Source organism: Hirsutella rhossiliensis (assembly GCF_020360975.1).
Source record: "Hirsutella rhossiliensis strain HR02 chromosome Unknown scaffold00004, whole genome shotgun sequence".
Taxonomy (NCBI): Eukaryota; Fungi; Ascomycota; class Sordariomycetes; order Hypocreales; family Ophiocordycipitaceae; genus Hirsutella; species Hirsutella rhossiliensis.
Window position 1 is genome coordinate 1,999,679 of NW_025408670.1, and position 24,725 is coordinate 2,024,403.

A 24,725-nucleotide genomic window follows, 5' to 3' on the forward strand; every position below is an offset into this window, starting at 1 on the left:
AGTCGTACGATGTTTCAAAACAAAAGGGTAAGTCACATTTGACTCTCAACCCAAACTCGTACGATATTATAAGACAAAGGGTGAGTCACTGGGCAATATATTCGAATCCTCCCATCATATAGATATTTAACCGTGACATGAACACAAGCGCGCGGCTGCAAACGCCGTCATCGAGACAAAGTATCCATACAAAGCATCGCTCGCCAAAACCATGCCCAGGGTGGTACAGGTACATCGTACCAGGAGGCCCTAATCCTCCACGTCCATTACCCGATACACAACCATCCATGGGGGAAAATTGCGAAAATAAAGTTACTTCGACTTCCAACTTCACCCCGTCAACAAAAACGCCAAAACGGTCCATGTCCCCCCTTTGACGCCACGTTCCCCATCATAGAAAGCCCTTGGTAAGGCTGGGCGTCCTGGCGACACTGCTCTTCCTCGGGGCCGCGTCAGTCACAGAGCCGTCGTCCATCTCGCCGCCCTTCCACGGTCCCATGCGGCTGCGTAGACTACCCGCCGCGCTGCCCGATCCCTTGAGGCCCTTCCATCCGTGCAGCTCTCGCTCGAGCCGCAGCCTCTTCTCCTTCTCTTCGCGAAGCTCACGCTCGGCGCGCCGGGCCGACAGCTGATTCGTCGACTCCGAGGCCTGCAGGTCGTCAATCGTCTTGAGGAGCTTGTCCACCTTGTCGCGCATCCGGCCGACGTCTTCCGACAGTTGCATGTTTTGCTTTTCCTTGCGTTCAACCTGGCTCTGGAGGTCCTTCACCACGCGATCCACGTTGCGGTGCGAGCGCTGTGACTTGTTCCGCTCCGTCTCTTGGCTCTCAAGCTGCGATTCGAGCTGTCGTGCATGTTAGCAGGACGCCAGGGGCTGGATGACGGCATGGCCGGCTCTGGTACTCACTTCTTGGATGCGTTTGTGCAGAAATTTGATGTCCTGACTTGCGCTCGAGTAGCCCTTGGTCTCCAGGTCCACGAGCTTGAGTTGCGCCTCGTTCAGGCTCTTCTCCAGAGAGGCCTTCTGCCTCTGGAGATCCGTGCCTGTTTCGCGCTCGGCAGCAATGTCCTTCTGAATCTCAGAGGCAAGCGCCTCGGCGCGTCGCATCCTCTCCACGGCGGCCGCCGCCACGTCTTCCTGGTGGGCAAGGCTGGACTTGAGCTCGAGCACCTCCTTGTCCACCATGGCTGCGTCTCGGAGCGACGGGCTCCCCCCCCTGGCGAGGTCCTCCAGACCGGCCTTTGCTTCCTCGAGGCGTGTCTCCATGCTGCGCTTCTCACGCAGCAACAGGTCGCGCTCCGAAGTAATCTCGTCCACCGACGATCGAAGTGTCCGTACTTGAGACAGCAATGACACCACCTTGCCCTGGGCCTCGTTGTGTGCATTCACGGCTTCGTCACGTGAGGATGCCACGTCGGCCAGTGTCGACTCTAGGCGGGCCTTTTCCTTGGACCATGTCGAGCTGTTGAGAACCTCGTCGTCCCACTTGGATCGAAGTTCGTCGAGCTCCTCGCGCAGCCGGGCGATCTCGGCCTGCTTGTACAGCTTCTCCTCGCGAGCCAGGTCGAGCTCCTTGGTGAGAGTGGCAAACTCAGCTTGGTACTTCTTGCGAGTTTGCTCCATGCTCGACTCCTTGTCCTCAATATCCATGGCCCTTTGGTTGCGGTAATCCTCCAGCTCGTGTTGCAGTCTCTTCTTGGATTGCGTGACGGACTCGAGATCGGTGGACAGGTCCTCGACCCTCTCGTCGAGCCGTTGGTTCTGTCGCTGCAGGTCCTCGATCGCGGCGTCCATCTTCTGTCGTTCGGCCATGACCTCGGCATACGTGTCTTCCGCCTCCCGGGCCTGCGACTTGGCAAACTGCTCGGCACGGCTGGCCTTGAGGACAGCGATCTCGGCCTGCTCGAGCTTGCCAAAATACTCATCCGCCCTGCTCTTGTACATGTCGAGGCTTGAGTTGACGTCGGCCAACTTGGATGTTTCCGCATCCAGTCGGATTTGCAGATCCGTGTACTCCTGCAGTAGCTGGCTCCGGCTTTGAGACTCTTGTTCACGCGCCAACGACATCTCTTGAAGGTCCGACTTGGTGTCTCGCAGCTCGACCTCGAGCTTCGCCCGCTCGTGCCGCATCTTGTCAAAGTGGGATTTGACGTCGGTTAGCTCCGCCACGGCATCCTTATGGCTGTGCAGTAGGGACCGGCGCGACTCTTCCTGGCTATTGAGGACATCCAGGATCTCTTCGTGCGATCTCGCTTGAATGTCCCGCAGGGAAAGCTCACCGGTGCGAATGTTCTTCTCGAGCGTGGAAACCTTCTTCGCCGAGTCGTCCAGCATGTCGTGCAGACGGCTGTTGACCTTTTCCAACTTCTGCATCCGGCGCAGAGAGGGACTCTGCTCATCGTAGCTGTCCGGAGCAGGTGAGCCCCGTTCCAGCTGGCTCTGCAGGTGCCGGTTCTGCATCTGCGCGAGCTGAAGCTGGTTTTGCAGCTCCTCGACCTCAGTCTTCAAATCCATGCGACTGTTGGCACCCACCGTGTCCACGGTCTTGTCCGAGCGCGCAGAATCCTGGAGCTCCGGGTCATGAAGGCGCCGAGTCGGAGTCGACGTGTTGGAGAACCGGCGACTGTTCATCTTAGCCGTGCGTCGCTGAGTCGGGGACCCGCTGTAGGGTGCCTCGTTATGGTGAATCTCCTCCAGCTTGGGCCGGTTCGGTGTCTCATTGCGAGAAGCTCGCAGCTCCGTCAGCTGGTTCTCAGCGTTGGTCCTTGCCGCCGTCTGAGCGCGGAGATTCTGCTGAAGCGCCTCGACCTTTCGGACAAGATCGAACTTCTCCAGCAGCGTCTTCTGGTTGCTTGCTTCTGGAGGCAGAGGAATGTCGACGTCGGGATCGGCAGTCTTCAGCGCACTGAGAATCTGCCCGCGCAGCTCCTCGAGCTCCTTGTCTCGCGAGTCCAGGGAGGCCTGCAGAGTGCGAACCGTAGATTGAGCCTGCGTACGCAGCTGGCGCTCTGATTCAATCGTCCGGTTGGCCTCAGCCAGCTGAGCGGTGTAGCTCGACGAGGCCTTCTCTGCGTTCCTGCTGCTCTGAACCTCCCTGGCCACCTCGTGGTTGAGATCCTCTAGACTGAGCTGTAGCTTTTCCGTCCGCTTTTCCAGGGACGCAATTGTGACTTGGGCATCGCCAAGCTGCTTGTTCAGCTTGGCGTTCTGCTCCTCTAGCCTCGCCTTCTCCTTGTGGAGGGAGTGGACTTGGCCTCGGGACGCCTCAGTCGCCCGCGACGTCGACCGCGCAATCTCGAGTCCCTTTTGCTGGAGCTTGTTGAGCAGTGCGCGGTTGTCGTTCTCCGATGCTGCAAGCCGACTCTTGACCGTGCCGAGTTCTCGCTCCATCCGTTCCTTGGCTTGGTCCGTTTTGAGACCGAATTCTCCCGATGAGAGAATCAGCTTGTTCAGGTGCTCGATCTGGCGATTGAGCTTGCCGCATTCCTCCTCAAACCATTGTAGTCGCTCGTGAGCTGCGTCGAGGTCTCTGCGAAGGCTCTCCTCTCTCTCTCGTGCTGCCTGGGATGCTTGCCGCTCGCCGATAACCTCGGCCTGGAGCCGTGCCTCCTCCGCCTGCGTCTTTGCAGCGCGGAGTCGGCGGATCTCATCTCGGGCTTCGTCTCGCTCCCTCTCCACAGTCGTGCGAGCTTCCATGGTGCGTCTCAGCGTATCTTGTTGCGCGTACAGCTCCTTCTCGATGATGATTTTGGACTCATTCAGGGTCTCGAATTCCTCCTGAAGCGACTGGTACTTGTGCTCGCCGAGCAAAAGCACGTCATCGCGGGATTGGCGTTCCCTGCTCAAGTCCTTTGACGTCTCGAAAAGCTCTTCTTTGAGGTCCTTGATCTGGGATTCCAGAAGAGCGCGGTTCTCATCGGCTTGCGCATCGTCAGACAGCCGGGCCTCGAGCAGAGTCCTGGCCTCGTCAGCCTCGCGCTCAAGCTGCGACTGTTTAGACTTCATCGCAGTAAGCTCGGCCTGAACATCTCGGAACTTGGTGGTAATCTTTTCTTTCTCGTCCGTCAAGGCCTTCTTCTGGTCCTCCAGCGACCGCCGCTCATTCTCAAATTTGCGCTTGTCGCTTCGTAGCAAGGCAAGCTCACTTTCCTTGTTGCGCACGAGATCTTCGTAGTCGGTCGACGTCTTGGAGAGCTGAGAGAGCTGCTGTTGGACAGTCTCGTGCTCTCGCCTGAGCTGAGACTCACGCATCTTTGTGGACTCCAGCTCTTTCTGAGCCGCATGCAGTTTAACCTCGGAGTCTTGGTCGATTTGCAGCAGCTTGCCCTCGAGATCCTGCGTCTTCCTGTCCTTGAGGGCCAACTGACTCTGAAGGACCTTGATCTCGTCTTCTAGTGCTGCCTCCTGCTCACTGCGCTCAGACTGTTTCTGCGCAATATCTTGAACGGCGCACTCGAGCTCGACTGATCTAGCAGAGAGCTGGCTCTTTTCCTCTTCCAGCTTCGCGATCAGGGTTGCGGCTTGTTCGAGCTGGGAGCGATACTTTTCCACTTCTCGCTCTGCACGGTTTTTGGCTTCCATGAAGTCGTCGAGCTGATCTTCCAATCTCTCCTGATCTTCGAGGGCGCCTGCGAGTTTCTCTTCCAGCTCGGCTTCACGGTTCTGAAGCCTCTTGAAGATCTCCTCCTTGTCCAACGCCAGCGCACGCTCGCTCTCGAGGGTCTGCTGGATGCGCACCATCTCGGAATGGCAGTTTCGGCGCTCTTCTTCCAGCTTGTGTCGATTCTCCGTTTCGTGTCTCATCTGGTCGTTGAGTTGCTTGATCATTGCGTCGCGTCGCTTAACCTCTGTGGCCGTCCGGGTGGCGCCAAGCAGAGGCTTCATCTTGACGATGAGCTGCCACCATGGGTTCTGGACGAGATCATGATAGACAAGAAAGTTGCGCTGAATGATCCGAGTGGCTTCGGTTCGAAAGAGCTTTTTGTAGGCCAGACGCCTTTGAGTGAAGCCCCTGGCCACCGATTGAAAGCGCGCCATTATCTCGGTGATGAGGGCGTCGCGCTTCTCTTCCAGCTCTGCAAGAACACCGGCCCTGAAGAAGACTTTGGATAGACCAACGCGGAAGAGTGCCTTGTCGAGGCCCAGCTTCTCCAGCATCAACGACGCCGCTGCCTGGCCCTCCAAGTATCCCTTGGGCATATTCGAGCAAAGCACCTCGTACCGCTGGCGGAACTCTGCGAACGGGAGTCTGTTTGGGAAGCCGGTGCGAGCGATGCGGATGCCTTCCAGGACACCATTGCAGCGGAGTTGGTCCAGGACCAGGAGATTGTTGAATTGCTTCGGCCGCTTCTTGTGGTTTGGCAAGATGCATCGCACGAAATGGGGATGAGTCGAATGCAGCTGGGACATCAGGCTGTGCAGTTGCTCCTTGTGTCGTTGGGCAACCGTGCGGAAGAGGCCCTTCTTGACGCGGCTTCTACCGCCGTTCAACTCCTCGTCTGTGGCGGCACAGTCGGCGAAGAGGGCGGCAACATGCTTGTCGGTGGACGAGGCAAGCAGGCGGGTGATATTATCATTCATCGGGTCCTTGTTCTTCTCCAGCCACCCTTCGGTAGAGTACTCGACTTCGGCCGCATAGTGCGTCAGGATAAACCCCTGTCCAAGGCGCGAAGGGCGGTATTTTGCCGATTTCTTGTCCCACAGCGAGTTCAGCTTATCCGTGAATGAAGTATCTGTCGCTTTGGGCATGACGCAATCCTCATCAAGGCACGAGAAGACGCCGATGGGGTTGGAAAGCTCGATGAGGTCAATGGTTGGCTGCAGATCTCGGCCAAAGTCGATGAATTGCCACTCAATTTGCTCCCGGGCGTACTCTTCCTGCTCAAGGACAAACATGTGGTGGTTGAAGAACTGCTGCAACTTTTCGTTTGTGTAGTTGATGCAGAGCTGTTCGAAGCTGTTTTGCTCGAAAATCTCGAAGCCGGCAATGTCGAGAACGCCAATGAAGTGCGAATCGTCCATACCCATCCCCGCGCTGTCAAGTTGCCGGTTGATTCGGGAGACGAGATCGCCAAAGCCACGTTCGTAGATGCCCTTGGACAAGGCATCGAGGCTAAGCCGCACCTGATCTGGAGTTTGGACCTTTTCCACCCATTCGCGCCCTGCCTTGACCTTGGGATGCAGCAAGCTTCTGAGAAAGGGCTCTAATGGAACGCCGAGCAGTTGGCAGACTTTGGCGGCCTCTTCCTTTGCGTTGGGTGCTAGTCGTGCCTGGTCGGCGGCCCGGCTCTCCTTTACGACATCGATGTTCCCGAGGTGCAGCACAGCCGCTATGGTTCGGAGAATCGAGAGCTGTTCGTCGTCTGCAAAGCCCATGACACCGAAAGCCTCCAGGAGCGAGTCCCATTCGTCCTTGTCCGATACTCCGGCGATGCTGTCGTGGCCACCTCGAGTGTAGGTGAAATCTTCAACGCCGAGCCCATCAAGCAGGAGTTTGCCTTTGAACCGGTTATCGGCTCCTTTCAGAAGCTGGTAGAAGACGTGGTAGTTTCGCTCATGGGGGTTGATGAGAACAACCCTCGACTTCTCCAGGAGATACCAATCGATGAAAGCACCAGTGATGGCACCGTTGCGGTTGAACTCGATGCGAATGAACTTTCCAAACCGCGAAGAGTTGTTGTTCCGCACAGTTTGTGCATTCCCAAAGGCTTCGAGAATGGGGTTGGCTCGGAGAATCTGCTGGGACAGGTTTGAGTGCTGCGACTTTCCCCTTGCCGCCGTCTCCGATAGGGCGACGGCGGCTAGATACTGGATGACCTTTTTGGTGTTTTCTGTCTTTCCGGCGCCCGACTCTCCGGTCACCAGAATGCTCTGATTCTGCCCCTCCTCGACCAGGTTTCGAAAAGCCTCGTCTGCCACGGCAAAGATGTGCGGTTTGGTATCTTCTCTGCTCCGTCCTCTGTACATGTTGATGTACTCATTGCTGTATATGGGCAGAGGGCAGTAAGGGTTGACGGTGACGAGGAAGAGGCCGGAGTAGGTGTATATCAGATCGGCCTGATATCTCATGTGGAGATTGTGGACAACCGACGCCTCGTTCAGATGAGTCAACTCGGCCATATCGTTTGCCTTATCGAACTTGGCCGGGTTCACTTTATCCACACTTTCGGCGTCAACCTCGAGCTGCTGCGACAATGTTAGAAGCCATCTCGACCTGGCAGAGGAGGGCATCACTGACTGTGCCGTCATCTGTTTGAACTCGGATGCGGTTGTCTTCCAATTCATCGACTACCCAGCCCTTGACGAAGGCGGACTGCGGGTCCTTAAGCCACACGTAGCGCTTCCCTGAGAAGTCGTTTTCTCCCTCGATGCCGTCGACGGCGTCGTCGCTTCGCGCCATCGCTTCCATTTTGATGAATGACGGAGCGAAAGTACTCGAGGTGGGCGTTCCATTTCTAGAGCCGTTTCGGAAGTGCCGCGAGGCGCTCCCAAGCGCAAGAGCCGCCGAGCTAAACGAGTTATTGGACTGAGATCGGCTGTGGGAGGTGGGACTCGGTGTGCCAGGACGAGGCGCGGGTGACGAGGCGACTATGGACCTGGGTCTGCTAACAGACTTCGGAGTGGAGGCGGGCGATGTGGTTCGAGAGAAGGGGTTGTTGCGCCGTTGCGCCGAGCTGTTGGCGTTGTAGGACATTGCTCGTCGTGGGCATCAACAGCGTGTGTTCGTCATACGCGCGTGTAAACAAGACTGGAGAGCCAAAGGAAAACAGCAGTCCCCACGCTTTCGGATTGGAAAAGAGAAAAGGAAAAAGGATTAGCGATGAAGCACCAGCGCTTCTTTCACGACTGCAGACGCATGGAGGAGGGCAGCGGTGAGCGTTGTTGCGTCTGCGTGAAGGCGCGAGGGAGCAGCTGGCCGGCAGGCATCATCACTGCCGTTGCTGGGGAGAATTCCCGCTCCAAGTAAACAGACACTTGCACGTGACCGACACGGCATCTTGCTTGCGGCCTGGCCTTGGGCACCCTCGCGGCGCTAAGCGCCTTCGGGATTAGCCGCAGATTAGACGGGCGCTAAATCTAAGCCAGGCTCAAAATTCGTAGCCACGGCACGACTCAACGGAAACGCCACGTCCAACGACATCACCATCGCCCCTTTTCATCCGACAACCAGAGGCCGATCAGCTCGGCATCGCGTCATATTACTGTGCTCGCACAAGCAAGCTTCCAGCACGAGTCCCAGTCACCAGTGTCCCGAGACTCTGGACTGTGTCCAGGACCAGCCCGACATCTGAACAAGGCGACAGTCGAAAGCGTTTATTCATGCTCCGACCGCCAAGTGATGCGCTCGAACTTTTCAGTCGTTGACGAGAAAGACCGACCGGGCGGCGACCCATCCTATCATCACATACCATCTTGGCTCTAGCTCCAGTTTCGGTTGACCGAGCACGACGCGTTGCGGACCGTGGGGAGTGGTGCTGAATTGCTTGAAGAGGCCTCATCCCCATTTCAACTTCCAAGATGAGCCAGTCCGGCTATGGCTATGGCAAGCCCCAAGGGTATCATACGGCTCCGAGCTTCCCGAATCCATCACACTCGTCGTTTGCCCCGCAGTATTTGAACGAACCGACAGAAGTTGCCGCGCAAAGCACGCAGGCGTCATATCAGTATCCTCGCAATATGATACCAGGTTTGGGCTTGGGCTTTGCAGCCAGCGCCCCGGCTCAGCACGATATTTGGGCTGGACAGCAGGCTGATCGCTGGGAGCTTTCATCACAGCCCTCCCAAGCAGCTGGGCAGAACTACAACCATGGACCTCCCGGAGCCGTCAACTCGAAACCCCCCGCGAGCATCGATGGCGGTCTCGGCACCGCTGAAGATGGTTCAGAGGAGGGGGAGATAAGTGAAGGAGAGAATGGGGATCTTTACGATCCCCGCGAGGCTGGGCGTCTTGCAGCCACTAACGAGACCCAAGCCTGGGACCAAGCCAACGCAGACCGAGCCAACGACGTTCTAATGATGGACCGGCAAGACGCTCCCGCGGCTGTTGACAATCGTTCCTCGGGAGCGGCACATGCCGGATCGAACTGGTCTGCAAATCAATCCGGGCTGGCGAGCACAGCACGAGAACGCTCGGGCTCTTACTCGCCGTATCTTTCACCGCGGGAGATTGGCAACATTGACTCCGAGCAGACATCAACCGAGCAGGGCACTCATGGTATGAGACGCCGTGGCAAGATTTTTGGTCATCCCAGGCTACGGTTTGCTGACTTGGGCACAGAAAACTCATCCATGCCGAGCAACCAGTCCACGCGCCGAACCCTCTCGTCGAACCGAGTCGTTGACCCTCCACACTTGCTGATTGCGAAGAACGACACAGCTGGGCTATCACCCGTCAATGCCATCGGTACGGCGAAGCAGGAAGCTCGAGATGCGATTCTAGGTCTCTGGCCACTCAACGTACGTCACCAAAATTTCCTCGAGGAGGGCATCGACAGCGCGATCCTAGGTGGCCTTCTCAACGACTTGGGGCTGGAAGCCCAAGAGAGTAGCCAGATGCCTCAAGACACTACATTGAAGGACGTGGCCATGCTTCAATCTCCAGCTCCGCCCACCAGGTCTGGCTCGAACACGTCCAAGGTTCTAGCGATTCCCTCGCGGCCAGCACATGCAGAGACTGCAAAACCCCTCGACAAATCCGAGGAGCGCAAGGACCGGATTGCACGTCTTCTCGCCGCCAAAGGCTCAAAGCCTCCAGTCCCTGCGACAGCCTCGGTAGCTGTTCCAGCAAGCCTCCCACCAGCAGCTCCGGCAAAACCCACCCAGCCTTCACCAAAAGCGCAATCCGAAAAATCCAAGTTGCTTCAACAGAAAATGGACGCGCTGCGCAAGTCTCGGGAAAGTCTCGCTCGGATTCGAAGCAAGCAACAGACGCCCGTCAGTTCGATGGAAGCTGAAACCGAGGCAGAGAAACCGTTGGTTCCAGCGGCTGACTGGAACGCCAGTGAAGAATTGCCCAGCGTCCTGGAACCATCTACGCAAGAGCCCGGGTCAGGCAAGCCTTCACCCTCGATACCAGGTCTGTTCCTCTCACCCACCCCGCAGCTTTCGCATGAGACCGAGTCGAGCCAACAGCGCCGCCCTACCCCAGTCTCAAGCGACTCTTCTGCGAAGCCCATTCAACGACCCTTTGGCCAGCAGATGGAATCTCGGCCGTTCTTGATCAACGTTAGTGACGATGAAGACGATGCCGAGATGGACATAGACTCTCTCGGTCGAACCTGTTCACCTGCGAACCATCCTGGGACGCCATCTCAGAGAGCCGCTGCTGTTTTGCGAGAGTCGTCGCTCACAGCGAACAGTATGATGCCTCGGCATGCCGTGACCCCAGCATCAGCTGCCACACCTCCGAGAAGCTCAGGTAACAACAGCGGAGGGGAGGACTTGGCAAACATGAACAAGAAGATTGAAGCAATGAAGCGCAAAATAGCGGAAGCTGAGGCGCGGAAGAAGACCAAGCGACTGAGACAGGCCTCCCCGGCCAACTCTCACCTTAACGACAGTTCTCGCGGTGGGAGTGTGGAGGCAGCAAGTACCCCGAGAGGATCTGTTGCACCTTTGTCGGCGGGAAGAAGCCAAACGCCAGTCAACAACAACCCGACCGAAACTGCTCCCGCCACCATGCCTCAAGAGCGACCGAGCCGTTCCAGAAAGGAGAGCCAGGTCTACAGAAGTGATAGGCGCAGCCTTTCTACAGCTGCCAGCGAGCGTCTACCATTAATCGAAGCTCGTCGCAAGGAGCAGCTCTTGAAATTGCAGAGCCTGCAGATCCAAATCGCTAAAGTTGAGCAGGAGATTGCAGAGGGCATGCGCGAAGAGCAGAACCTAAAGCAAGACCTCGTTTCTGACGACTCGGATCGTGACGAGAGTCATGCAGCTCCCCGGACGGCGCCTTTTAGTGCCAACGGCTCCCCCGAGGGATCCAGCGTCAACTATGGCAACACGTCGGCGAAAGCCCCGAAGCTCGACACGGCTCAGAAATCTCAGGAATCCACTGATTCCGAAGATGAGAACAGTGCTGCTGGACGCGTCGAAGCTCCACTTGCGATAACCGCAGGCCAGGCTGCCGTGACCCTCAATAAATCCAGCATACCTAGTGCGCAACTCGAGCACGACGACGTGGTTATGGAAGAAGCGGAAGACTGCACCGGCATGGATTCGGAGGAAGGGTCCGATGACTACGAGCCGCCCGATGCCGAACCATCCTCGTCTCAAGAGTTCGCATCGCCCTCATTGCAAATTGCGTCTGCCAACGAGAAGCATGCCTTCCCACAATTGGCCGAAGATGCCGCGGAAGCCGTCCCAACCCCGGCAGCAAGTGCGCAGGAGATCTCGGCAGATCAAACACAGCCTGCGCCCGAGATAATACGAGGAGAAAAGGGCGATCAACCAAGCGAATCTCGACGCGAGTATGAACTGCCGGAAAGGGCCTTTCAGCGAAGCCAGGGCTCGATCTTGGTGTCCCCCCAACCCCGATTTGTACCCTACGAGACGCCGCTGCAGTACTTTCGTGCGTTTCGGTTCCATCCCGAGTTCAGCAAGTATGTGACCGGAGGGCTCCGATCCCTGACGTACAGCAACAAAATCGATGTACGGAAGGAAGTGTGTCCCGACGAGCTGGCGGGGCAGGCGTGTCCTAGGGGCGGCCAATGCGAATACCAGCACTTTGGAAACATGAAGGCCCCGGGTACGTGCTACTGGTCTACCATATGCTTCGTGGACGATCACTGATGCTGATGAACGACGAGGCAGATGAACAGATCTTGCTCCAGCTCGGAGCAGCGGGTAACTACCAAGCTGAGCAGAAGCAGGAGTACATCGCCGGACTTCGACAGCTGCTCACGGATTTCCGCAATCGCAAGGTGAAGGACTTTGATACGATCAGCCGGGGAATCGTCGACTACCGCGCCCAGTTCCTCAAGGACAGGTCCAAGATTCTCCCCCTCAGCGGCGTCACCATTTGAAGGATGGTTGGCGCACTGCGTAATGCCGCCCTTGATATCTCTTGCCCACGTACCCCGAGCCCTCATTTTTGCCGATGAAAGTAGGCTAATCGAAGCAAGCGAGCGCCTGCCTGCGCGGCTCACGGAGCCGCTTGGCAACATTGAGCTTTCAGTTCCGACCTTTTTTCCCTATCAAATCTTTTGGAGGCACCAGGACGTAAAAATTCAGATACCCCGTCTCCCATGCTGCATCGCCCATCAGTTGGAACGAGATTTGCGCAGCGTGCTAGCGCCAAATCTTGTTTTATTTTGTTTCACCTCATCTGTGAGCCGGGACTTGAAAGATGCATCGAAAGCAGCGTCGGCGAACAGGGTCTGCAATGACAGGCCATGGGACCGAGCTTGGCGGCACGGCGGCCGGCGTCCCTACGTAGCCAGCCACCGAAGTGGTGAGGAGAGTCAGCCAGCAATCGAACAAGTTTTTCTCATACTGGAGGAGCATGTCTCCTGATACGTCCATTTCCTGGCCTTTCTTGGCCAAGTCGAGGTCGATAATTGAGATTGCATTCAATCGAGTTCCATCACCTAAGTCACGTCAGCCACGTAAGGACAGCCTCACGAGGTCGGCCCAGATGTCATGATGAGTCGACGAATGCACGTCCCTGTGACTGATGGACGGGGCTAGTCGAGACGGTCCTTGGTGGAGGCCTTGCAGCAGAAGGTTTGGGCGAGCAGCTCAGTCGACGCGTCACTGCCGGGGAGGCTCGTCCTTGGCCAGGTCAGCGACGTGAATGATACTGTACGTTGAATTTGGCCCCGGTGGAGTCGACCGACGGACACGGAGTTTCTCCCAAGCGCCCGGAAGCCCGTCCTGGTGTTCGCGATGGAGATGGTGTGCTCAGCCAATCAATGGTTTCATCCCAGTCATCACCGCCGTCTCTTAGCCTCACGTGAGTAAAGACCGTGATGCGAAGACTTGTGTTTTATTCGCAGTAGAATAAAATGCTAGTATTGGGCCAGTTCGAGCACGTTTGTTAAGGGTTTTGCTATCGAATGCTCGTCGGCCACTCCTGCTGTGGCTGCGCCTTCTCGGCAGCATCACCTACACTGGGAGCGTATCTCCCCGGGCTATCAAAACACAAAGACAAGTTACAAAAGGCGTCATCGACTGAGGAGCCGTAGACAGTATAGTCGCACAGGGGTATCACTGTTGCTTCTTCTCCGCTTCCCCGTCTTCACCTGCAGCCACGTCCTCTGCCGCCGCACTGTCGCCGTTCTGGGCCTTGGCATCGCCCGCCGCACTCGCACCTCTGGCGTCCACGTCTCCAGCCCCGGTCAGCGTGCCTGTAGCAGATTTGCCCGCCGCCGCCCGTCTCCCAGAGCCAGCCTGCTTAAGCTTCTCGGCTGCCTTCCCCACACGAGAATCTGCAGTCTCCGACAACGCGTGGCGGCTCGGCGGCTTGCTCCCGGGAGAGCTGCTGTCGTGCGGCTCTCTCGCCCGATGCTGGTGAACTTGCGGAGACGAAGGCTGACCGTCATTGCTGCCCGCAATGGTCGAGGTTTCGCTCTCGCTTCCCCGGTGGTTGACAAAGGAATAGCCCGAGCCTATCAGACTCTCGTTCCTGACAAGACGGTACCGATCGTATTCTTCTGCCGTATGCTCCGCGTTGGTGAAACTGTCCAGCGCATCAAATACATGTTGGAAGACTTGCTGATCGACGTCTCGAGCCCACAGGAAGTCGAGATGCTCGTAGTGAGGAATCTCGGTCGCCACCGTCTGGGGGGGCAGTTCTTTGAGCATGGAGCCAATGTCGACCAGGGAGTCGCTGCCGCCGTATACCAGCACGACGGGCGTTCTTATGTTCCGCGTCGGGTACTTGGCGACCTTGGAGTACTTTTGCGACGTGCTGACGCTCATTGGCTGGTGCACGTCGTCGTCATACATCTGGAAGCAGCGGTTGCGGATAATCTGGAACCAATGGACCACGCTCTTGGTGCTCGTGAAGGAGTAGAGGTGAGGATAGGCGGCCAATTTCTGGCTGGTCGAGATGTTGCTGGTTTGCCACTTGAAGAGAAAAGACAGGCACATGTCGATGAGGCGGCAGAAGAGGGGCGGATACACGAGCGTCTCCCACATGGTGGCAGAACTCAGTATGGATCGCCGGCCAAACATGAGGTACAGAACAGACGGGGAGGCCTTGACCAAGGAGTCGACGATGCCGTTGGAGAGGCCGGCGGGGGCCATGGCCGGGGCGAGGCCGATAAAGACGTTGACCTGGCTATTGAGCCGGGGATGGATGGCTAGAGTGGCAAAGGCTTGGGCGGTACCCTGGGAGAAGCCAATGTAGGACAGGCTCTTTTGCTGCGTGGTGTCAAGGATGTACGAGATGGTGTCGGGGATGTCGTGGAAGGCAAACTCGTCCATGGAAAAGTCCCAAAACTTTACCGACGTGGGCGAGCTGTGGATAGCCTTTTTGGAATACTTGTTGCCGCGGTTGTTTCCAAACTGCAACATGGGCGTCAGCCGTGTGTGGAGTCCCCCGAGACGAGAGATGGACATACCCAGACGTCGAAGCCGCGTTCAAGCAACTCAAAGGGCAAGCACCTCTTCTCGTCCGTTAGGCAGACCCAGACCTCGGAGTTCATGAGCAGGCCGTGGTGCAGATAGGCGATTCGCTTCCTGATGCTCGTGGGCCCGTGGTTGACCCTCTGGTCTTCCTCACCCCTTCTCCACTGCAAACGATGGATGCCGAGAAGGTAGCCGTCGGTGGTCTGGACGATGTGCTCTTCAGCCTCGTACCCCCAAAGACGACAGAGCTCGACAAAGTCGGACGCATCTCGGACCGAGGTGGATATGGCTAGTCGACGTGAGCTTCGCACTGGCGGTGGGGACCACGGGTCGGCACCGACACTTTCTCTTGTTTTCGGCTCTCTTTTGCTCGGGCGAGGAGAATCGGTTGAAAATGCGCCGCGAGGCTCGATAGCACAGTGACACGAGGAAAGGAGCTTGAAGGCCGGTCAGCGGGAGAGATGGGCCGGCACGGACAAGGCTTGCACTGACGCAGGGCAAGCGTGAAGACGCGGACGATGGCCTCGAGCCCGACGAGGAGAAAGGAGCCGACGAGAGCGAGGTACTCGGTGCTGCAACAGTCAGCTTGGGACGCAGCAGACGAAGGGGGTGTGTCCATACGGATGGAGCCTCCCGAGAAAAGGGACGGGCATTTTTGTAGGATTCGAGTCGGCTCGAGAGTCAGACGATGAAGCAGAAGGCGGCAAGCAACGCCAGAGCCATGTCGGGAGAAAGGCTTTTTACTGCACGGCTTGGAACCAAAGATTTGGTCCTGGGCGGTGCTTCCGACATGGAGGCGCACGGTGATGTCACATGCAAAAGCGTGGCTCGTGACGGGGTGTTAGTCAGCGGAAGTACCAAGTGCCAACAACTACGAATACTGCGTCGTTCTTGACAGTTGATATGATGCCATTCCTCGTCCTTTTATCATCTCTTGGTTTATCATCTCTTTCAGAGCAGATGACCTGGGTCGAAAGATTAATGTCGGACGCTCGTGGGATGGACAAATGGTAGAGACTGGCGCATAAAGATACAGCATCTGCTTGTAATACAAACTTTTGGAAACAACCGACCTGCTGGGAGATCAAGTTGGTTGAGTGATGTCATCGATAACGACAAGTGCACGAGTCAACACTTCGTTCGATGAGGAAGGAGTCCAGTGTCAAGCACTGACCATCGGGTGACGGAATGTGGCTGAAGCTGATGTTGGTTGTGACAGTTATTTGCTCAAGTGAGTCGAGTCTTGGTCTGTCAACCAGGTGTAGCGGCCGTCAGCGAGGAATACCATGTCACCTTCTTCATTGGTATCACACCGAATGCCCGGACCGTTACTTGACGTCGAGGAAAGAAAACCAAATGCCGGGAAATCAACCGCCACCCCACGCTCATTCTCCCGCCACTCCACGCTCTATTCGGACTTGGGGTTTGATATCTTGTCCACCAGCTTGGCTTTGGCTTTGCAGCTCATGTTCCCGACTTCTTATTTCATCCCTGATCTGGCGCGCATGGGCTAAAAAGGGTAATTTCCCCAGCCCCGGCTTCGAAATTGCATCCTTGTGAAACTCGCGGTTCTCGGGCTTCAAACGCGCTGCAAAAGCCATGGCCTTAAGTTCATTGCAGTGTCCGTATATATAGTTTACGTGGACGACTAAGTGCCGCCGGAGAAGGCAGTCGGGGGGCGACTCGAGCAGACTTTCGATCAAGGCGTCTACCAAAAGCGGTAGCGGAGGAACGAAGCCATCTGGAGTAGACGGACGTAGGTTTTCCACAGCGACGTTCCAATCCACCGCCGGCAAGAGAATGGTAGTAGTCGGCCCAGGCGAGTCCTTCAACGGATCAAACGGTTTGAGACCCGAGGGTTTCAGACTACGGTGGGCGATAGATGGATGGTGGCTCGTGAAGTGGTATTTCCCATGGTTGTTCGTGTGGGTGTATCCGTGACTGCGGAGCGCGCGTGCGGCCTCGTCGACGTCAGGAACTAGAAGAAAGAGGTCGAAGACTACGGTGGGAACACCGTAGGGGGCGATGGCGTCTTCGAACCACACAAGGCAGGGAATTCCATGGTCGCGAAGAAGCGTGCAAGGCTCGTACCTCCCCCGAGGAGACGTCATGACTGATGATGGCCACGTCGTGGTGGCATGGCGGCGTAGTGGTTGAAGGAAGAAACTGGGGACATGATCTCCGCTTTCACCGCCACGGGGTTTGCCGACACGCCCGAACGTTAATCCGACACACCCCACTTTACGACGACCAGCGTTCGAAATTCCCACTTCTCCCCCGCAACCGCCATCCAACTATCCCTGTGTCATGGGTGCGGCTCTGATCCGAGACTTGATCTTGAAATGCCAAACGCTCCGCAAAGATAAGTCATGATATTTTGGCGCAGTATATAGATGGGCGCACGGCTTTCTTCTATTCCTTTCGAGATCCGAGAATCGTTGCTGCTTTACCTTACGCTCACCTCGGGTGTTCCTCGTCCTCCATCTGGACGGCGAGCTCGTTGGTGTCCTGTTGAGCAGCCAGCCGTATACTTTCCATATGGCGTCCTCGTCTTCAAAATATCCACTCCCCGAGCAGGTACGTGCTGCCGTCGCAGCCGTCGCCACTGCTATGAGAGACGGAGGACAAACCTACGCCATCGTCGGCGGTGCAGCCTGCTCAGTTCTTGGATCAGCTCGCCTGACTGCCGATGTGGACTTCGTAGTTCCTCAAGGAAAAACAAAAGCTGCCAGAGCTCTATTAAGGGAGGCGAAGCACGAGTTCGCCGTTGAGAACAGACCAACCATACAATCTACCTGAGCACTCCTCCTGTGCAATTTGAAATCCTCACTCCTCCGGCTCTGTTTAAAGGAGAGTTTCGGACTCTACACCAACTACCATGGTCAACGGAATTCGAGTTCTCAAGCCGACCCTTATCTTGAATGCCAAATGCGCTTCGCTTCTGGGTCGAGCAAGCGAGATTAAGAAATCATCGGATGCCATCGATATCGGGTTCCTCCTGAACTGGTGTGCCGATGAGCGCATTTATCCGACTGCATCCGAAGTTCCTAATGCCACGAAGCAATTTGCGGACTACTTCATCGCCACCTACGGCGATGCCGACTCGTGGGCAAAGGCCGGGTACGATGTGAAAGCCGGTATGCAAGTTTTCGATCCTTTAAAGTCTGCGCTGATACCTAGTGCCAGGGAAATGGCGCTGAAATCGAGTCACCTCCAGAGTCTCAACTGGAAGACATGCAACCTCTGGCTGAAGTATCATGCTGAGAAGGATGTATGTTGGAGGTGTATGCTGTTGCTAGACAGCGCATCCCGACCGTAGCGTTATGTCCCCTCTTGGTCTGTGCTTTCATCAATAAAGCTATCGGTCACCTTATTCAGCCACTTTGAAGAAGCCGGACTGATTCCTTATATCCTGTCATGGGTTAGGCATGCACTTTGAAACTTGCCATGCAAGGACGAGATTCTGAACTCCACCAGTAGATGACTAGTCAATCATCATTCAGCCAGCAAACCATGATTATCGTTAAAGGGTCTTCCCATCCTTTCGAGTGCAGTCCAGGATTGCTTTGAATGGATCATGTTTTGTTGGAGCAGTGCCAAGCAAGTGTCAGGTCGGTGCTGGATTACGAAGCATGGACAAGTTTTCTTATTACAGGAGCAGCTCCAGCCTCAACTGCGAGAATCGCCCCCAGGCCACAGTGCCTGGCTAACGAATCTATGGGAACATTGCAGTGAATGTGTTGAAACGTCCTGATTATCGATCGACTTGGTAGCTTGTTAGGCGTTTACTGATACTTGGTCCTGACACAGTAAGCACCCTGCTGGTTGTGGTAAGACTGAGAGGGGACAGCTCTTGCATTAGTGAGTCTGTGGCAGCGAGATTTCCACTGTTTGTGCCCTCTCTACCAACCAACCGAATGCAATGTGCAGGGGTCGATCGGCGTCAGAAATATCACCTTCTTCTTTGGTATCCCGCCGGGGCTATGTTCACCCAGACAGACGGGTCAACCCCAAAGCGGAGAACACAGAGGACTTGTGCCGCACACTTCGGCGTCAAGCATTGACTCAAATTTCGGTAGCTATACAACGTCACTACCGACCACCATGTCCTATCGATTACTCGACCTAGACTTCAGCGACGGCGGTGCTCTGGCGCAAGCCTCCATGGATGCCTTCTACGATGACCCCATGCAACAGAGCCTTTTCCCAGGAATGACCAAAGAAGAGCGCGTCAAGGGGGTGATATCCCGATGGCCAAGCAACTACGCAAGCCTGGACAAACACTGGACCAAGGTCGTTGACGTCAAGAGCGGGGACATTGTGAGCTTTGCGAGCTGGGTCTTTGCCTATACCGACGTTGTGGGCTCACTTAAAAAGGTCCCTGGTAAGACAGCGTCTATTTTCCCTCTCCTCTCGTGCACTACAAACAGAGCCCGCCAGTCTGTGTAGCAGCCATGTGGCCCATACACTCGGAAAGAACACTCAAATCCCTTGCCAAAGCACAAGCTGAATGTACCCATCTCTGAATTCCAGAGGAACTAGCTCCAGAGTCATCGTCTGTGCCAGAGGGCTTAAACGATCCGTTTGCCATAGCCTTTACCAACGAAATCCGCAAATGCCGCGCACAACACCTTGGCCAACGACCTCAACTTCGTAAGACGACACACGTACCGAGCCTTGCTAGAACCTTGTACTGAAGTTGACAATGTCCAGGTCTCAACATGCTCGGGACCGTTCCTTGTCATCGTCGACGGGGCGCCGCCAGACTTCACCTTGAATGGGCTACGGAGCTGGCAGACAGAGAGAATATCTTTTGCTGGCTTGATGCTTCCCCAATGTCCGTGGACCTATATGAAAAGTTTGGTTTCGAGAAAAAGGGAACCGTCACGGTGGATTTGGATTTGAGTTGCGGTGGCGGCACTTATACGCATACCTGCATGATGCGTGAACCACAAGGTCACAAGATCGCCACAGGCATAAACGCGATGCCATAGAGTCTCTCTTTCATAATATTCGACAGCAGTAGCGATAGCCAGCCCTCCGCCCAACAGGTGGCAGGGTAGGATATGTGACCACAGCCAGACTGCACTTTCTACCGACGGAAGTCCAAAACCAACAGAAGAACCCACCGGGCTTGCTTAGTGGTATTTCAGCTCGAGACGTCCATCCTGAGCTTCTCTTCCTTTCTTCCTTGGCTCTAGATAGGCAGCACGAGGGCGCCTGCTTGTGGAATATGCTCCATTCCGGCCGCTTCAAGCCGCATCGACGCGGCCAGCTTGCGAAGAAGCTATAGGGCGAACTGGAGTCTATGTGTGACTATGCATGGCCATGTATGTCCATGTAAGGTTCGAGCTTGTATTATACGATTCGAAGCATGGCAACATAAGCCACAATAAGATCATTTTCCAGTACAACAGGGTTCTCGCTCGTATCTATATCAGGAGCGTAGAAGCCGCACGTGCCCAACTGGCACACGTAGTGTATTTTACGACCCTTTTCCCGACTGGCCACCTGTCTCCTGCTAGACACTCCACAGCAGCACAACGGATTGCTGGGGTCGATTCCTCGGTCATCTATGAAAGCGAGAAACTCCCCACAGCTAGTGCATTTGTGATATGGGCGTTTAGCATTTCCATTTCGATTTGAGCGTCGCGTGATGTGACTCCTGCTTGGTCCTCCGCATCTATGACAGGCTGGCGGCTCTTCTAGCGGCGGAGCAAGATCGGTTGTTACGCTCGCCATCGTATCAAAAGAGAGACGAGCCTGATTTTCAGTGAGCTAAGTTCCTTGACACGAGAAGCATTGTGGCTACGGTACCAGCTTGGCCGTGAAGAATATGGCTTCCAGGTCAGAAACGGAATATCGTGCGAGATTGGGGAAGACAAGTTGGAAAATAAGAGAAAAAGGGATGGTATTAATAACTCGAGCTGCTTAAAAAATAATGCGGCTTATGATCGACCATGCGATGATATTAGACCTGGAGCACGGCGAGAATAGTCTTGCCCTAAGCCCTAGGGTACTGAATAGGCAGCGGGTTCTTAGTCTCATCTGTGGCCTCAGACAGTGTAAGTGAGGCAGCCTCATGATGATGGTGGAATGAGGTCTCTCTGTCTGAGTTAGCCTCGTTTGCCCCTTTCCTCCCTCAGCGCCTGAGACACTAAGGGACGCGCGGTCCGCAGGCGCGGGTTCTGCCTAGGACTATGCATATAACTTGCATCGCCAATCTGCGCCTTGCTCGGGCACTCCAGCAACGTTACTGTCAGGTACATGTGCGCAAGCGTCGACAATGACGTCCAGCAAGGGTCGCTGCGCCGCCAGAGGCACTGCTTTCGGCACGTCGTTCCGCTTCGAGTCCGAAAGATGGCCGAGAGTAAGACAGTAAGACGTAGGAGCACAGCCCTGACTGGAGTCCATCATGTCAGCTCCGTTTCGAGCTACACAAGCAGCCGCATAAGCGGTCGGGTAATCAAGGCGGATCGTTGGAGAAGCGCTTATAATAAATAGAATCGCCACCCACCGTTGGTTGACGAGAAGTTGGAGATGCACTGCAGCTCACGAGCAAGGAACCTCCTCTCCAGGTAATATTCACAATACATGCAGCTAGCTCAAGGCGTATAGCCTGCTTCAGTATTTTCTTACAGATAACTTCTACTCGTTAAACTCGTTAACCCAGCAAGATGAGAATTTCTCACCTCTCGTGTCTCCTTGGCTGTGTCGGCCTATGTGCAGTAAGGGCCCGACCCCGAACTCCCTCTTACAAGCTACCTCTTACTTACACGTTGACGCAGGCTTCTCTAGCGCGTACGGAAAGAAGCTTCCACACCAATATCAAGAGGGCCAACTCGTCGGCCGGCGCCATGTTCCAGCTCAGCTCCGACTCCGACTTCCACTTTGAGATCCTCCGCACGATGTCCCTCTCACCGTACGAAGGTGCTGACATTGGTGACGTTCTCATTGCAGCCAACGAGATCAAGCCTGGAGATTTCGAAAGTTACTATGCTGCCTTTAATAAGCTTGCCGTCCGCGTCCACAAGGCGGCCAAAGATATTGACTCTCGCAAACACCCCGTCTCTGCACGGAACGCCCTCTTCAAGGCAGCGAGCTACTACCGTTCTGCCGATTTCTTCCTCCACGGCAACTGGAACGATCCTCGGATCAACTCGCTCTGGGCGAAGCAGCTTGCTGCATTCGACGACGCCATGGCATTGTTGCCAGTCCCTGGCGAGCGTATCAACTTGCACGCCAAGGATGACAATTTCACCACCCCTGCCATTTTCTTTGGCAGCGGCTTACCAGGCCCCCGTCCAACCATTATCATGTGCAACGGCTATGACGGTTCGCAGGAGGAGATGTATCACATGGTGGGCCAGGCAGCGATACAGCGTGGGATGAATGTCATTACATACGAGGGGCCAGGGCAGCCGACGGTTCGACGCGAGCAGAACCTCGGCTTCATTCCGCAGTGGGAGAGGGTCGTGACACCTGTCGTCGACTACGCCCTCACACGCCCTGAGGTCGATGCCGACGGTATCGGCCTCATGGGCTACTCGTTCGGTGGCTTCCTCGCGCCCCGGGCCGCCGCCTTTGAGGACCGTATCGCCGCTGTGTTCGCCATTGACGGCATCTACGACTTTGGCCAGTCTATCATGGACAGCTTCCCCACGCAGCTCATAAAGATATTCAAATCCGGCAACGCGCCGCTCTTCAATTCCATCATCGACAAGGCTGTTGCCGATCCTTCGGCATCGACGGCGAGGCGATGGGGCGTACAGCAGGGCATGTGGTCGTTTGACGTCAAGACGCCGTTTGAATGGATGTCAAGGGCGGAGGCGTATAACCTGACAGGCTTGACGCAGAACATCAAGGCGCCTGTATTTGTAGCAGATGCACAAAACGACCAATTCTTCCCGGGCCAGGGTAAGATTCTTGCGGATAAGCTTGGGAGCCGTGCTACATACCATTACTTCAAGACTATTGATGGCGCTGGGGAGCATTGCTCGGTAGGCGCGAGCGTAATGGGGAACCAGGTGTCGCTCGACTGGTTCGAGGATATTTTGTCCAGAGGAAGAGATTACTCCTAGGGGCGAAGCAAACTTTAGACAAGGTCAAGGAGGGCTGGAGAATCTTTCACAATTTTTACAAAGCCGTCTCTTGATGAATCCAGGCTTCCTCCCGGACCGCCTCTCCAAGCCCCAGGCATAGAAATGTGGTCTCAGCACATACAAAGACGCCAGTCGAGCTATATAAGCCCGGTAGTTGCATAGCTCTTGATGAACGCATCGTTCGCCATACGGAGCTGAGTGCGCTCCGAAGAGACAACGAGAGTGCCCAATAAGCTCCCGCTTACAGGTTACAAAGTGTGGGTTGTGGCCCAACGAGACTATTCTCTACTATGGCTCTGGCATATGCCCGGCGAGGCGGTGGGTCCACCGCGGCGCAATGAAGGAAGAGAAAGAGAGGAGTCCTCCAAGGGTTCAGTTTCTTCAATCCGTTCCGAGGTGCCGTTCTTGCCTCAACAAACCTCCTACCAAAGCAGACTTATCACATCTTTGCCGATAATCCCTTGCGAGACCACGGTCACGAACTATTAAAGCTATGTTTTGGCAACCAACCATTCAAAGGAGTCCTCCTGCCTACAGCAACAGCGGTGTATAACAATGAAATGAAAGGGGTCGATGTTGGTGACCAACTTCGACCCTATCGCGGGTTTGAGCATGCTATTCGTCGCGGCGACTGGCAGGCAAGCTCGTGTCGCTCGCGTTGCCGGGCTTCACCACTCCTCTCAGCTCCGACACCGCGTTCTACGACAGCAAAGCGCAAAACATCGATTTGACAAAAGTGTCCATACTTGATGAATCTTATTCATAATCGTACAATTTGTCGACACATTCATAGTTGGTCTGAGAGGAGTTGTCTAGTGTACAAATCGTCCTTGGGCACGGACGAAGCCGTCCTTCCCCAGCCCACGGTGGGCATCATTCCATGCGGCCAGCAGGTCAATTCCGTCGTTTGCGCTCAAAATCCGCAGCAGCTTCGAGTACGAAGTCAGCAGTCTCTTTTGGCCGACTCAGCATCGGGGAATGGCTGCTCTCAATCTCCCGCACCGTCACATCTGCCCCCGCGTCCTGCGCTGCCTTGACAAACATGTGTTGAGCCTGAGCCGGTAGCGCCTTGTCCTGCGTTGTAAGGAGAAACCAGCACGGCACGTCTTGCCAGCCGGCATAGGAATACGGCGCGCCCTCGTATAAGGACTTCAGACTATGCTTGGTGAGCTTGCTGACCCAAGCCGTGCCTTCTTTCTCCGGGAGATCGTGGTAAAACATTTCCCTCGGATCCACAACTATAACAACGAAGCCATTTTCTACATCATCCTTCCATTCCGGCGGCGGTTTGCCTCCCAGGCCGTCCATGAAACATCGTCCCGAGACGGTAAAGCCCGTGGCCATCATGGCGAGTCCGATAACACGGCCCGGACGGGAATCTTTTGCGGCGAAACCCTTGATTGCGCTGTTGCCAACATGGCCGCCGTATGAGTGCACAACCAGCACGACGTCGCGGCCTAGAGTCGTTTCTTTTACAATGGCATTCTGCACAGCCTTAACATCGTCCTCAAACGTAATTGCAGGGTCTGATAGGGTCGAAGGAAGGGTGACAGCGACGCATTTGTATCCCTTTGGCTCAATTTCTGCGATGAGCTTGTCCCATGTTTCTGGACGATGCCACGCGCCGGGAACGAAGACGAACGAACAATTGGGGGCCATGGTGAATCAGACTGTGGTTGCTTGGAAAGAGAAAAGTGCAGAGAAGTAGGTTTTCAACAATGGTGATTTCCATAGCTATGGGTTCTGACTCCTGAGCGTTGCAAATGAGCCCAGTTTCCAGTCCGGTTTCCCCTCGCGTGGCTCCGTAAAGTCCCGATGTGGTATGCCAGGGGGCCATGTAAAGCTTACTTCCCTTGTGCGCTTGTGGCCCGACACGTGCATCCAAGACACATCCCGAGGAACTACTGTACAGTTACTAACTTACAGTACTTGGTCAACCAGGACCCCAGCTTGCTGGTCACCTGTCGTCAGTTGGATCTGGTCCGCGGCGTCGACGCTAATGGACTGTTCCTTATCATTTGCCCAACATGTGTCAGTTCATGACCGCCGGCCGG

The 24,725-nt window shown here is 55.7% G+C and overlaps 7 protein-coding genes across 7 annotated transcripts; 4 read left to right on the forward strand and 3 right to left on the reverse strand.

The window, feature by feature from the left end:
- Positions 1 to 391: 391 nt before the first annotated feature.
- Positions 392 to 7,694, reverse strand: HRG_04399 (myosin head (motor domain) domain-containing protein; the record flags this gene model as incomplete). Its single annotated transcript, XM_044862870.1, has 10 exons — positions 392 to 844; positions 908 to 1,276; positions 1,340 to 2,461; positions 2,534 to 3,671; positions 3,729 to 4,078; positions 4,163 to 4,204; positions 4,295 to 6,172; positions 6,233 to 7,186; positions 7,239 to 7,536; positions 7,615 to 7,694. 10 exons carry the CDS (start codon positions 7,692 to 7,694, stop codon positions 392 to 394), a joined length of 6,684 nt encoding a protein of 2,227 aa, XP_044721484.1.
- A 2,984-nt stretch (positions 7,695 to 10,678) lies between these two features.
- Positions 10,679 to 12,021, forward strand: HRG_04400 (Zinc finger domain-containing protein, CCCH-type; the record flags this gene model as incomplete). The annotated part of the gene is made up of 2 exons (XM_044862871.1): positions 10,679 to 11,744; positions 11,810 to 12,021. The coding sequence occupies 2 exons, from the start codon at positions 10,679 to 10,681 to the stop codon at positions 12,019 to 12,021; spliced, it is 1,278 nt and encodes a 425-aa protein (XP_044721485.1).
- A 1,183-nt stretch (positions 12,022 to 13,204) lies between these two features.
- On the reverse strand, positions 13,205 to 15,222 carry HRG_04401 (alpha/beta hydrolase fold domain-containing protein; the record flags this gene model as incomplete). The annotated part of the gene is made up of 5 exons (XM_044862872.1): positions 13,205 to 14,506; positions 14,563 to 14,858; positions 14,911 to 15,006; positions 15,062 to 15,141; positions 15,191 to 15,222. The coding sequence occupies 5 exons, from the start codon at positions 15,220 to 15,222 to the stop codon at positions 13,205 to 13,207; spliced, it is 1,806 nt and encodes a 601-aa protein (XP_044721486.1).
- A 2,225-nt stretch (positions 15,223 to 17,447) lies between these two features.
- Positions 17,448 to 17,833, forward strand: HRG_04402 (uncharacterized protein; the record flags this gene model as incomplete). Its single annotated transcript, XM_044862873.1, has 2 exons — positions 17,448 to 17,706; positions 17,787 to 17,833. The coding sequence occupies 2 exons, from the start codon at positions 17,448 to 17,450 to the stop codon at positions 17,831 to 17,833; spliced, it is 306 nt and encodes a 101-aa protein (XP_044721487.1).
- An 840-nt stretch (positions 17,834 to 18,673) lies between these two features.
- HRG_04403 (uncharacterized protein) lies at positions 18,674 to 19,018 on the forward strand (the record flags this gene model as incomplete). The annotated part of the gene is made up of 1 exon (XM_044862874.1): positions 18,674 to 19,018. One exon carries the CDS (start codon positions 18,674 to 18,676, stop codon positions 19,016 to 19,018), a length of 345 nt encoding a protein of 114 aa, XP_044721488.1.
- A 2,228-nt stretch (positions 19,019 to 21,246) lies between these two features.
- On the forward strand, positions 21,247 to 22,650 carry HRG_04404 (2,6-dihydropseudooxynicotine hydrolase; the record flags this gene model as incomplete). Its single annotated transcript, XM_044862875.1, has 2 exons — positions 21,247 to 21,297; positions 21,358 to 22,650. 2 exons carry the CDS (start codon positions 21,247 to 21,249, stop codon positions 22,648 to 22,650), a joined length of 1,344 nt encoding a protein of 447 aa, XP_044721489.1.
- Positions 22,651 to 23,565: 915 nt separating this feature from the next.
- On the reverse strand, positions 23,566 to 24,330 carry HRG_04405 (alpha/beta hydrolase family domain-containing protein; the record flags this gene model as incomplete). Its single annotated transcript, XM_044862876.1, has 1 exon — positions 23,566 to 24,330. One exon carries the CDS (start codon positions 24,328 to 24,330, stop codon positions 23,566 to 23,568), a length of 765 nt encoding a protein of 254 aa, XP_044721490.1.
- Between the last annotated feature and the right edge of the window lie 395 nt (positions 24,331 to 24,725).